Source organism: Sardina pilchardus, chromosome 11 (genome assembly GCF_963854185.1).
Source record: "Sardina pilchardus chromosome 11, fSarPil1.1, whole genome shotgun sequence".
Lineage (NCBI taxonomy): Eukaryota > Metazoa > Chordata > Actinopteri > Clupeiformes > Clupeidae > Sardina > Sardina pilchardus.
Genome location: NC_085004.1, coordinates 30,855,504 through 30,870,012, shown reverse-complemented (window position 1 = coordinate 30,870,012; position 14,509 = coordinate 30,855,504). Strand labels below are relative to the sequence as shown.

The following is a 14,509-nucleotide window of genomic DNA, read 5'->3' as shown; positions in this document are numbered from 1 at the left end:
ACAGATGGCAAAATTGGCAGGCGAGAGCATTCCAGTGAGAATCGAGAAAAGCCTGAGGGCCATTTTACAGCACGCTCAGAGTAACAGATTTGTGTGCTATGAGCAATGTCAACATATAAGCCGTATGCTGTTGTATAATAAACTATGCGTGAAAATAACTTAATACGAACAGAATATGGGTTGTGTAAGAATAACTGGCTGGCTCTCTGACCTAAAGTTGGCTACATGCAATGCTAATTGCAGAAGTTAAAGAATTTGTTAAAAAACTTTTTTAAACTTATCATAGAAATAAATCCAAAGACAAATAAACAAACATACATACACAACCACACACACACACACACACACACACACACACACACTCTAACTGACAGATAGAGATACACATGTGCACACTCACAGTGGAGATGAGCTTGTCCACGCAGTCAGGTGCCACGCTATGCAGGTGCGTGAGGTGGAACTGCAGGTGGACCTTGTTGTTGAGCATGTCTTGGCAGAGCGGGCAGCGGAACATGGGCTGGACGGAGTGCTGCGTCATCACGTGCATCCTGAGCCGGTTCAGGTCAGTGTTGGTGAACTTGCAGTAGGGGCACTGGTACATCTGCAGCAGGGGGGAAGAGGAAGGGAGGGGTAACAGGGATGGATGGATGGATGATTGATGGATGAAGATGGAGGAGTATGATGGATTGATGAGAGGATGCAAAAGTGGTGGGAAGAGTGAATGACAGGGGGAAGACAGAGAGGGTTTGTTTAGAGTGATGGAGAAGAAAAGTGCAATCCACGGAGACGTGGGGACTCTTCTCCTCTTTGGAGGAGCTCTCGTCTGAACAGGGAACGGTGAGTAACCGTGAGTGGCAGAAAATCCTGGCAGGCACTTCAAAGGCCTCTCAGCTGTCAAATATCGTATTGATTTTCTACCTTTTTGCGCAATTAGCGATGCAAGTGTGGAAAAAAGGAGAAAATAATCTTCAGATGAAAAACACACTGTTTGCATAATGCAAGAGAGTCCAGATTTACTGAACTTCAGAAAATGCTGAAGAGTTTTTTTTTCTTTTAACCTCGGCAGTAATTAATTTTCCAGGATGAGGCTTTCATAACGCACCCTGGCAATACAGGCGAAGGCCAACGCCAGAGACTAGACTGACAAATCACAAATCAAATGTGTTTAAATGGGCTCTGGCAGCGCTCGGTGACTGATTCATCCCTGACGCTGCGGACTAGCGTCAGACTCGTGTGTGCCGTGCGGACCGGCGGCGCGAATGGACAACTCCTCTCACCTGCTCTCCAGCGCTCTTGTCGGCCGTCCTGGGACGCTTGGAGGACAGGGGGCTCTCAGCGGCCGCCCCGGACCTCGAGGACGGACGCTTGGAGGGGGCCGGGGACTCCGACCGCTCCCTCTCGGACTGGCTGGATGTGGCCACGGATGAGGCTGCTGCTGATGCTGCTGCCGCCGATGCTGCCGCTGCTGCTGCTGCTGCTGCTGCTGCTGTACCCACACAAACACACAGAGAGAGAGAGAGAGAGAGAGAAAACACACACTCAGTTAAGACAGGGCAGGGCCAGAGATACTCTAAAGACCACACTAATCAATCAATACAAAGGCTGGATAAAGGGCTTACGGATGTCTTTCCCTAGCGGTGACAGAGGCATATTTAACAGAGTTTGGGGAAGAGGGGAGCTTGGGAGAGGAGACGGGGCCCTCCTGTGCAAACTGCCACCACCGTTTCCGAGTCCCCTCCCCTGCCAACCCAGGAGACAGGCACTCAGAGTGCCGTGACGGGCTGTCGCTGCAGATGTTGGATGGTTAAGGACATCAGACACCGGCAGAGACGTCTAATCAAAACGTTAGTTTGCCACGTCAGGTTGCTCTGGCTTCTGCTTGGCATCAGCGTTTGAAGCGGGAGCTTTCGTGGAGGAATCCAGGGGACTTGTGAGGAGCCCATCATACCCATGACATGTCTGATCAGACAACATTTATCTAAAAGAGGCCCATCACTCCAGAGCCCGTGCTTCAGCCCTGACCCTATTTTCTTCTTTGACTTCAAAGGAATATGTACATTTGTGTATATATATATATATATATATAATTACATGGCACAAGAAGTTATTCAAACATGCTTAATTTAAATTCAGGTATGCTTCAACATATATTATTCTTGTCCGTAGTCGTGCAACTGATACACATTGTGACAGGAGAGAAAGGGCAGCATGAACTGGCGAGTTCCACATAGAAATGAGCAACTGCGCCGGCGGAGCCGGGGCTTCACCGGGAGCCCATTTTACTCCGCTCCGAGCAATTAAAAGCAGGTGAGATTGTGAGCCCTTTGATTCCGGGGGCTGTGTGGGAGCGGGGCAGCCGAGGCGAGCGCTGTGATTTGGCAGGGGCCGCGCAGGACAGGGGGGCTTTGGAGGAGCTGCCGGCGCAGGATCCCCTGAAATCCTGCTGCTATCGCTGACCTACAGCTTGACCCTGCGCAGGTAAATCCGTGCGCTCTTTGTGCCTGGCCCACCGCCGCCCCCCTCGCCAGCGAGCACCAGAGCTACCCACAACTTAATTGGAATTCTGTAACCAGCTAATCTGCCTGCAAGAGGTCTCTTAGGTTGGGGCCGAGCAGAACGTTCCCGGGGTTTGGATGGAGAGGCCAATATCTGCCTATCCTCTGGTCTGTTTCCTATCTGGATTGGTCTCATTCTCAACACACGCAACACTAGACCAAATCCTTTAACTGAGTATGATGTCTCCCTAAGGCAAAGTGAGATACCATTCAGTAGTTCAGTCTCAGGTTTAAAGTTAAAAATTGTAAATTGTGAAAGTTTTTGCTGGCCCAGTAAGGTGCTCGCTAGACCAAAGGCATAGGCTTAAATTCCCAAGGAGTGCATAAACTAGTTGAAAATGGCTTTGAATAGAACTACTCACTACAAATGGCCACTTGGAAAGATGTGATGGAAAGCAAATGGAAAGCAGGAACTAAACATGCGTAGCATGTAAGATGCTTATCTCAAGGCCAGTAATTGCTAGTGTAGAATTACACAAAAAGTCACCTCGCGAGTAACTCAAGGAGAGGAGTGAACACATCACACACATCATCCATTAGTCTACACAAGGTAAAATTGCTGTTCATATACTGCTGACTGAAAATAGCAGAGCTGCAGAATGGGCTGGTGGTAGAAAAAGCAGGCAGTGTATGCAGGAGGTACCGAGAGAGAGAGAGAGAGAGAGAGACGGGTAATTGTCAGGTGCCCCCGCGCACATCTTAGAAAGGAATCCCCCCTTTGTGATAATCACTGGCGCTGCTGCCGTCTCAAATGTGCTCCGCTAGCTAGCAGCACATTTCACACGGCTAATCCCCGCTAATGCCACCTGCACCAGGCTTCACAATGCGCTCGGCGCGCCAGCCCCACTGCATCCAGCCAAACAACGGGCCGCTCCACGCCTGCCTATCCAGGGGCGAATTGGCCACGCCGCCTATTCAGAAAGCCAGAGAGAGAGAGAGCGAGCGATGGAGGGAGAGAGAGAGGGAGAGAGAAAGAGTAAGAGATAGACAGAGAAGGAGAAGAAGAAGAAGAAAACGAAACAGAAGGCTTGATGCCTGGCTAAACAGTGTGCATCGGCTACACTGCGCATTCAGAGAGCCAGAGAGAGAGAGAGAGATAGAGTAAGAGAAAGAGAGAGAGAAAGAGATAGCCAGAGAGGAAGAGAGCACTAAACTAAACAGAAGCGGCGAGCAGAAAGGCATAGCAGCCGAGTAAAAATACTCAGCTAAGCCAACGCTCGTAAAGGAGCTAAATCCACCCGGAGCCAGTGCTGGGGGGTTGAGCGGGGCAGCCCCCCGACCCGGCGCGCCGCCAGCGGAAAGAATTCACTGTGAAACTCAAGAAGCACCCACTGCCAGCCGAGCCCTTAACGAGGACATAAAGAGTTAAATTTGGCCTGATTCGTACAGTCCTGCAAGGGCAAATTGAGAGCAGGGGTAGTGAGTGTGTGTGGTTTGTGTGTGTGAGTTTGTGCGAATGTTCCTGTAGGTGTGTGTGTGTGTGAGGGTGTGTGTGTAGGGAGAGAGTGGGGGTGCGAGAGGCTTGGGCAGAGGGGGTCAGGTTAAGCAGGGCTGACCATCCCACTGCTCTAGACATTAAAATGTCACCTCCAATCAAGATGGAGGCAGCTGAGCTGATTGCCCAGTGGGTGGGTGGCTGGCTGGGTGGAGGTGGTGGAGGTGTCGGCGGTGGGGTTGGGGGCCTGCACTGCTTTGGTTGGGAGCAGCTTGCTGGATCTCACGGAAACTCCGGGATCAGCTGGCCAAGCCCAATTAGGCTCCAGTCAGGGCCAATCCCATTACACATCTCCACCAATAAACAAAGGAAATGTTAAACAAAGGAACCTCCCATTCTGTCACATTAACCTCTCTGACTGTCCTGGCCACTTCCTCCTCCACCACCACCGCCACCACCGCTGCACTGAGACTCCTCCGCCAGCTAGCAGCGCTGCCCGCTTCCAGAAGACCGCTTCTTCCTTTCCACTGTTCCCCCCGTCTTCTTCTCAATCTGCCTCTCTATCTCGCTCTCTCTTACGCTCTCGCTCTCTCGCTCTCTCTCCACCCTCCTCCCTTTTGGGCTGGAAGGAGGACCTCATGACTTTCCTCGACATGTGCTATTTGTTCTATGTCCACCTCTGCCAATGCCTTTTAGACTTAACTGCTTGTCTGCCCTAAGATCTTGGACATGTCTGTATCTGCTCAAAGACAGGGGTGCAAATCCTCTCTCTCTTTTCCTTTCCCCTACACACACACACACACACACACACACACTCACACTCACGTACACACACACGCACAGACTCCCATAAAACTGCACATATGTGGACAGGTTGGGCAGCCGTTTGAAAGCAGACAAACAGCTGGAACTAAAGCGGCGACGGCGGCTGCAGGAGGGGAAGTGTGCAGGCCTGGGCCCAGCGCTTGGAAGCGGAGGCCGCCGTCTGAGCCTGAGAGTGCAGCAGCAGCAGCAGCAGCAGCAAATGCCAAAACAAAAGCGTAAAATGAGTCTGGTGTCCTCTATCGGGAGACGCTAATGGGCAGCATATGCTGGGGAGCCGGCTGTCCTGCCCCGTGCCAGACTGCTTCTCTAATATGGAGTGTTTAAGAAGCCTTCAGTCGAGGATTAGGCTCACATGAAACTTTTATTCTCGGCCATTGCTACCACTTTAAACCCAAACACATTAAAATGGCATCGAACAGAGGCTCCGAAAAGCCATGCAAGTGAACCGTATTCATCTATCAGCTGAACTAATGTAGCAGTGGGGTTTAAAGGGCAGCCTACAAATGCCTCTCCAGAGACCAGTAAGAGCCAGTGGGCTGCTACCTGCCTGAGACCAGGGGAAGGTTGGGCGTGCTCCGTGGGGGGGTGGGGGGGGGGGCTAGCTCACCTTGTCACGCCCTGTTAGGACTTCATAAATCTGATCAATCAGTGGCTTTAAACAGCCACCGGCCGAAATACAAAACCCCGCTTCTGCCACAATGCCTGTGACGAAAGTGTCCAGCTAGCGTGTCCTGTTCTTGTTTTGGCTGTTGTTGTCATGAGGGCTGAGATGAAGTGAGAGAAGAAGAAAGAACAACGCCATCACAGCCACCATCGTTACCACTGACCGAAGCCGAAAACATACTGGAACGAGAGGGAGTACAGAGAGAAAAACTGAATGTGTGTGTGTGTGTGTGTGTGTATGTATACACGGTCTAAATGTGGCATGCTTGGGTTGGCAATGGAACATGGACCTGCATCAGAGATCTATTGAAACAGACCATGACCAGAACACTGGCTTCTGATAGAAACACCCAGGCCTTCTGGGGCATGTGGTGTGTTTTGAGTGTGTGTGTGTGTGTGTGTGTATGTTTGTGTGTGTGTGTGTGTGTGTGTGTGTGTGTGTGTGTGTGTGTGTGTGTGTGTGCACACGGCTCAGCACAGAGCGAGAAGATTAGCAGCGAATGGCTCCGTGACTTCACGGGGATCACAAAGGTGACATCGATGACAGAGGCTGTGACAAACACCAGTGCCTGTCAGGACTCAGGACTGCCCTTCAGGAAATATAACAGACGCCGCAAAGTGGTGACAAAGACGTTCAGGTCCAAAATGCCACTCACGCAGAATGGTTTCAAAAGGATTTGGGGCATTCATGGTTTTAATTTCTCTCGCCCCACCAACAATGCCTATTAAACTCTTACATCAAAGAAAAATGATCCAAGCAACCGTCCAGGCTACGTCCTTCAGATCCAAGCTCCAGCTCTAATGGGCTTGTCTCTATTACGTTAAAGATGTTCCCATGACCACTGTATGAAGGAGGACAGTCTTCTGCTGACCCTTCATCTCCTGAGCAGCCTCTCGCCGCATAAAACTCACTCAGACACACGAGACGGCCCGGGCCTTTCATCTCGCTGTACAAAAGGCGGCCAGACGGCAGGGAAGAGGAGAGGAGGAGGAAGAGGAGGGGGAAACATCTTAAAAGTCAATTAGGTGATTATTAATTCATGGCTCTTTTCGGTAAACCGAGGGCCTTTGTGCTGTCGAGTCCCGTAAGTGAATTGGACTTTGGCACCTTCTCTCACCTCCAGCGGGCCGGGCCTGCTGCACTAGTCCGCCTGCTCTGGGGTTGGCAGCGCAGGGCTGCGGGGGCTCTGGGGCAATCAGGGGGGCTTGTTGGGTTTGCGGAGGGGGGGGTGTCGGGAGCAAGGAGGGCCGGGACGGACGGGCGGAGGGGAAAAAAGAGAAGGCAGCTGGAATGACTAAGCGACGCAAGCCGGCCCCGGTGTTAACACAACAGCTCCTCCAGCACTGAGATCTTCCAGGAATGCAATCCCAGCTGCCACCGTGTCGTTACCGCTGCTGTCCTTGGGAAGGGATATTCTGAGAGCAGGCCCGCTACCCAGACTCTGTGTGTGCTGATGAGGGTAGAAGGGGAGGAAAATGAGGAGGGGGAAAAGATGGGGCCAAAGTATAAGAAAAAAAAAAGATTTCCCCTGGTATCAGAGGTGAGGGCGTGCGTATGCTTCGGCCGTCAGTGGAGTGCCACTCCAGAGGCATCGCCCCAAAGGACCTTGGGGGGAAAAAAAACCAACGCTCAACCAGCTGGTCAGCAGCACGCAGGCATCACCCCGAGATGTCCTACAGATTCCAAAACACCCCCGCTGGCCTTAGAATCCGGCCGCCTCCAGCTGTGGAACGCCCAATCTGCCCAATCACGTCCTGCGCTGCCGCTTCCTGGTAAACACAGACCCTGGCGTGTCCACCTCGCTCCCATATCCAGACTCATCATCACCTCTCCCTCCTTCGCATGCCATTGGCCCGTTGGAGGGCGTCGTGACGCGACACCGTCTCTCACTCCCCTCCTGACACGCGGGTGAGAACCTGCCCCCGGTCCCTCAGCAATTTAACCATTAATATGGAAAAGCAGGTTCAACTCCCCGGTGCTAAAAAGTCATTCACTTTTAATACGTTTGCTAACAATAACTGAATATTATCTTTCTCTCCACACCTCCCTCTCCTCCTCCTCCTCCTCATTTTTTTTTTTTTTTTTTTGAAGCCGTCTTTTTAATCTACAGGCCATGTTGAAGCCCTGAGCGACAGTGGGCTATATTCCATTTCACCTCATATTTCTCAGGTAATTACTCTGCATCAATTAATTTCAAATAAAGAAAATTACAACCAAAGCCTTGTGCCAAACCGGCAGCTCATCATATCTGGGTATCCTTGGTGTATAACCCTTTATTAAATGAAAATCCACCTCCACCGTGTGGCTGTGGCCGCCTGCCTGCCTGGCTGGCGTGTGTGTGTGTGTGTGTGTGTGTGCGTGGCAGGAGGGAGAGAGAGAGAGAGAGAGGCCTACAGGCATGGCTGCAACAAAGACAAATTTAAAATGAAGAAATTAAAAGGAGATATTAATTAGTGGACACATTATTAATCACGCCAGTGTGAGAGAGGCAGCAACCTCGATCACCTTCAGAGGGCATCCCCCACGCTACACACACAGACACACACCCACCCACCCACACACACACAGACACACCCCGGACTGCCTGCTCATTAGAATATGGCCAGTGAGAACTCATAAACAGTGCTCTTTCAGGGAGTTGACTCGCAAACAAGGACAATTTATGAGCCATTATCCTCAAAGACAAAAAAATAATTTTTAATTTAAAGGATGACAACCGTTCAAAGGACATGCTATGAATATGCAAAGATGGCCGCGTCTCAAGCAGCGGGGATGTAAACAGTGCCCACAGAACTGTAATGCGTGCGCTGGGAGGATTCTCTTCTCTTCTGTTTCAACTGCAATACCACAAAATACCCATTACCCAGAAAAGCAGAAAATGAAGTACAAAATATACTTCTGATCTGGTAGTTATTACTGCTGGAGCTAACCCAGAAAACTGACATATGTGACTACTAACTAACAAACGGTTTTGGCACAATAAGCGACCGTGCGCCTAAAATCTTCCAGATCCATGAAATTGTCTCGAGTGAAACGGCAGATGGACAATGCAAATATAAAAACACATGCTTTCAACATGAAGCCTGGACTGCAGTATCAGGCCTCTGCATCCAGGGGGTGTCGATGTACACTTGGCAATAAGAGCATGTGAGAGGAAGCCAGATCTCTTCGCCCTTCATCAACACAAACACACACACACGCACCCAAACACATGCAGAGACACATGTGTGGACACACACACACACACACACACACACACACACACACAAGCAATTCCTTCCCCTGCTCATCCAATCACGGGGCCTCATACGTTTAAGTAAATATATAAGGGAGAAAAGATGGGACCAATTTGGCAGGGTACTCTGATGGTGTCAGAATGCGGCTGACCTGTGCTGTGATATTATTTTCTCCTCCCTCACGCCGGCTCCTGTAATGTGAAAGTCAGGAGAAAGGGTGGGTGTGGGGGGAGATGAGAGGAATTATTCATAACCCTCAATTGCTGAGGACTGCAACCCCCTCCTTCCATACAGACCACCTCAATACCAGCCCTCCCTATACATTTATGTTAAACATGTCAAATCATATTGTGGCCGTTCCTCCAAGCCCTTAAGTGTATTAACAATCCCTCTCTCTCTCTGCCTTTCTCCCTCCCTTTCCCTCTCTCTGAGTGTCCCTCTCTTTGTCTGATTCACCTCCTCATCTCTCTTCCTCTCTCCTCCTCCTCTGCCTCCTCCTCTCTGTGCTCCTTCTCTCCTGCACTAGGGAGCTCTATTACATCTCTCCTCTGCTTTAATAAAGGCAGCCCTGGCTGTCCTAAGCGGGCCGTCTTATTTGGCTAATGCTGCCTCAGCTAGGTGTAGCGGGCGCAGGGTGCGGGGGAGAAAGGGCTCCAGGCTAACCTTTTATGAATATTTTATGCTTGACATTAGAAACAAGCCTTGCAATGCTTATTTGGAAGGGTGGCTAAATTGCAGCGTCTGCCAACATAATTTTATTGTCTAAATAAGTAATGATTTCACTGTGTACAGCCTCGTCTCATGGAAGTGTGTCATATCACTCTCTTTCCTCTCGTTCGCTCGCTTTTTTCCTGTCCCCTTGGCAGATAATTACAAAGGCCTCATCTTCTTTGCTTCCTCTGTCTGTCTGTCTCTCTCTGTCACTCCATCCCCCCCCCCACCCCCGCCCCCCCTCCTCATCTCCCAGCATGGCTCTTTGTGTACGTGCACACACGCATGTACGTGGGCGGAGGTGTTTACATGTATATGCATCGTATAGCCCCGCACGTCTGACTATAGTATGTCACCAAGAAAACAAAACACAGCGGCGCCGCCCCTGTGGTGGCAGCCGGGCCCTTCATCAGATGACATGCCCAGCACATACGCATTAACATGGCTGCCGCGTGTCTCTCTAAATGCCTGTAATGAAACGGCGGGCTCGGCGGAGAGAGAGGCACATGAAAAGGGAGGGATGAGATTGACAGTAGCTTTAAATAGGAGGACTTGCTTTCTTCCATGCGGCGGGCTAATGCGCTCTACCTGACAGTGACTGTCATTTAGAAAGAAGCAAACGTCTCAACAAGCGAGTTCCAACGGCGGCGTGACAAGGAGGAGAGAAGAAACTTCAATAACACTAATGACGGACCTTAATAACCGCGCGGCTTCAGACGCCGCGACTCAAATCCCTTTAGATATGCCTTTAAATAACAGGTTAGCTCCAGTACGTCAATGCAACGAGCAACACACACACACACACACACACACACACACACACACTTTCACACACATGCTAACACAGAGTTCAAAACACAAACACACTCACACACACTCTGACAGACCGTCTGCCGACACACACCCTCTCAGAGAGTCCCCAGCCAAAACAAGCGTGCCTCTGTTTACCAGCAGCGTCCCCCCCCCCTCTCTCTCTCTCTCTCATGCTCATTTTAGCCAAGGTTAAGAAGCAGCCAATCCACAGGAAGCCCACTGCTGATCAGTGCTCAGTTGAGTTCCAGAGAAGGGGGGGGGCTCTCGTTGTTACACACTCCTGTTAGATGCCAACGCAGCCATCCAGGTTCAAACTGCACCACCGCCCCTCCATCCAGTCCACCCTACTTCCCCACCCTAGCCCTCCCCAAACACCACCCTCCACCACCACCACCACCAACCCACCTCTCCTTCTCTCCTTTTTCTTTTTCGGCAGACATCAAACAGCACCCCAGACCTGGCTCCCTAATGCACATGCTATTTTTAACTAAGCGTTTCTAATAAGCTGCTGGGAGCCTGTAAATTTTTCATAGGCAAGCACATCTTTTCCCTTTGTGAAAACACAGAAACACACTTATTTGGTGATTAGCGACTGACAGAGGGGAGGAAAAGGAATTGAATATTCGTGTATGAAATTTCATGCCTCTCAAAAAAAAAAAAAAAAAGAAAGACAGAAAGAAAAAAGGAGGGGGGTTGGGGGCAAGGAGAGGAAGAGGAATCCTAATGCGAGGAGTCGTCTTCCTGTGCACCACAGGTACGAGTGAATTATTAATCACTCAGCTCATTTTAATGCTTTTTAAAGTGCTTTATTTTGATGTGTTAAAATATACTTTTAGCCATTTTCAGCCGGGCATGCATATCATTACCTCTCCCATCAAAGAGGACTGCCACTCTTTCAAAGAACACAAACAACTCTGCTTCATTTCAACTAAAAGTTCAGATATCAAAGACATTTTTTTTCTCTTTTCATAAAAAAATTGGTTTCAAATATGCCAATGAACTTTTCTTCATGCTGCGCTTTCAGAATTGAAAAAAATTTGCAAAGCTATGTGAAAAAGTTATGAATTGTTTTGGGGACTTTTTAAGTGGAGAGGAATGTCAGTGGCAGCATATATATATCTCTCACTGCATTCTACACAATCTCAGTGCATCTCTCACAACAACACCACCAAGACTACACCTTTGGAAAACCCCACTAGCATTCTCCCTGCTGCACACACACACACACACACACACACACACACAGCCTTGCATGTGAGAGAGAGTGAGAGAGAGTGAGAGAGAGAGAGAGAGAGAGAGAGAGAGAGAGAGAGAGAGAGAGAGAGAGAGAGAGAGAGAGAGAGAGAGAGAGAGAGACTTGCTTTCGAGTGTTTGCCGCTGGGCAGATCAGAGGGGGTTGTGTAGATGCGGGCTGAGGGTGTGGAGCCACGGCTGCTGCAGGCAGGAGAGGCCAGCCTGCTGGGCTGACTGTGGCTGAGCACCGGGCTGCACGCACGCACACACACACACACACACACACACACACACACACACACATACACACAGAGAGAGACAGCCTCACACAAGAGATGCTGGAGGAGGGGGCATCAGTAGGGAGGGCAGGGGGTGGGGGGTGTCTCTCATCCCCCCAGGACTTCCCCACAACCCCCCTTGACTGTCTATACCCCCTGCCCCTAGCAATGTGTACTCATTTTTATAACTTCTAACAAGAAGCCACCCACCGCCATGGACAATACTACCATCACTAACACAGCAACAGCTGCATATACTCCTATATTTAACACACAGTGTTACACATTGAATAACACAATTATTAAACCAATATGTTGCATATGTTTCTTTGGTTTCTTCATTGTTATTCCATAGGGGGTAGCAGGCAGCTGAGTAAGTCGCCACAAGTTCTCTGAGAGCTTCATGTAGGCTACTCCACTCTTCCATTAGCACCAGAGGCAGCTCTCTCTCTCTTTCTCTCTCTCTCTCTCTCTCTGCTGTGCTGAGCACCTCTCACTCCTACACAGGCCGGGGTTTCCCACGCAGGCCTGGTTTAGTGTGAGTGCCACTGCCCACACCACTACAGCAGCACAGCACAGCCTACACAATACACGTGCACGCGCGCACACACACACACACACACACACACACACACACTTACTTAGTCCTCCCTGACCAGGCCAGGCCACACCTCCCCACCCCCTCACCCCCCCGGCCCCTGCAACCCAACACCTGCACCTGCTGCCTCCCGGCTCGTGCTGCTGCGAACACCCCCCTCTCAAATAGCATTCTTCAGAGGTGTTCGCCTCTGTCTGTCTGCCGCAGTCACAACAGCAGCATCAACACAGCCAGGTCACATGCACGGCAAAACCAGGCCCTAATTATACTGCCCATGAGCCCCTCTGCCTGGGCTCACAGAAGCCAATGGAGGACAAAAAAAACTTCTGTTTTTATCCCCTTTTGGTCACTTGGCCACATTAGCTAAATCAGGCAATTTGGCCTACTTTGTCAGAGTAAATTTAATGAGTCAGATTGCAGAGCCAAGAGAAGGGGGGAAAATGCAACGTAATTGTGTTTGATCCATGGAAATTTCACATCAGAGACGTTACACATAAAGGGCTCTGAGGAAGACTGTGTAAAAAAAAAAAAGGTCCAGTTAGATGAAAACAAAGCACATCCTTTTCTGGAATATTGTCCTGCTGTTTAAAATAACCACTCCTAAATAAATTCTGTCCACACCCCTTGCCAGCCCCCTTACCCCCCCTGCCCTCCCTTGCCCCCCCCCCACCCTCTTTAAAGAGAGGTGTAAAGAGAGAGGCCTTACCTGTCCCTTTGGTGAGCTCCTTCTCCCCCCCACTCTCTCTGTCTTTGGTTTGGTCCTCCTGCTCTGTAGTGATCTCACTGGCAGCCTCCACATCCTCACTCAGTTCTCCTGAAGGGGGAGGAGAGGACGGGATATGTAAATCACCACTCCATCAGAATTGGTGGAAGCACTTAAAGGGGCGGCGGCGGTTTTTTTCTATAGGAGCTTACAACAATTACATTCGCTGACATGCATTTACAAGGTTAGGAGACAAAAGGGGGCGGGAGCTGCTGTGTGTGTGTGTGTGTGTGTGTGTGTGTGTGTGTGTGCTCGATGTGCGGCTTCATTACCGGCACCGCACTCTCACCATCTCGCTCTCTGATTGCAACTTTGAAAACAGAAATAAAAAAAAATGCACCATTCTCATCTCTATCTGTAGAATCGGAAAGACACAAAGGCACCATCTAAAAATAACAACTAATGTAATGTGTTATTTATAATTATTTTATTATTATCACTATTATTATCCTTATTATTATTATCATCATCATTATTATTATGATTGCTGTTGTTGTTGTGGATTTACTTATAAATATAAACCCTAGCTCTAAAGATATAATTCTTCCTTTATGCAAGTCCATGACATAAATATCTTTATGGCTTCCTCTGTTTAATATGGGCATAAAACAGCACAAAACCACACACATGTGGTAGAGACATACACACATTTTCCAAAGCGGTCAGAAGTATGCAGACAGGAAAAAAAGAGATCTGTCCATGTGCTTGTTTGAACAGAGAGAGCTACCTCTCATTTCTCTTTCTGTCTGTATCTCTCTCACTCTTTTCTCCTTCTCTCTCTTTCTCTTGCTCTCTCTCGTTCTCCCTCCAGAAACCTCCAGAATTCTCCATATGCATTGCTGTGGTCTTGGGCTTCATGCTACTGGGATGCTGACCAGTGAAAAGATACCTTCTACATCATGGGTAATGCAGCATTGCAGGATTTAAAAAAAAGTATAAATATTTTAAACTCAGACCACAATTCATTTCATTTTGCTCAGTCAAATGTAAAAATTCCCCTGTAACCATCTTAAGAGCTCCCTGTTCAATATATCTGGCCATCTAAAAGCAGTGAACTCCAAACAATGGATCTCCGATAACGCCATCTGTAAGTAACACAGGCAAGATGCTGAAACCCAGATAATAAAATGGGCATCAATCCTTTTTATTTCCCCCCTGTGCCCCCCAAGAGCTCCCTTTGCCTGTTAAGTTTGTTTAAAAGTAGTGCGGCTAGCATGCACCAACATTGATTTGACAACAGTAAACCCAGGCTACAGTCAATAAGCCTTATCAGTTATTACACAAGTCAGCTATTTCACAGCAAATGTACCTAAATGTTCTTTTGAAAACGCTTCCACATGCCAGTCTGTATGAGGTGGGCTATTGATGTATCGACGAGCGCAACAACAGCCCCCCGAA

General features: G+C 49.3%; 1 protein-coding gene across 1 annotated transcript in view; it reads right to left on the bottom strand.

Annotated features, from left to right (window-relative positions):
• zfhx3b (zinc finger homeobox 3b) overlaps positions 1–14,509 on the bottom strand; it is a 126,172-nt gene that overhangs the window by 17,319 nt on the left and 94,344 nt on the right. Inside the window, 3 exon segments of the mRNA XM_062548557.1 lie at positions 401–601; positions 1,278–1,486; positions 13,055–13,162. Coding sequence (XP_062404541.1) covers positions 401–601; positions 1,278–1,486; positions 13,055–13,162 — 518 coding nt within the window.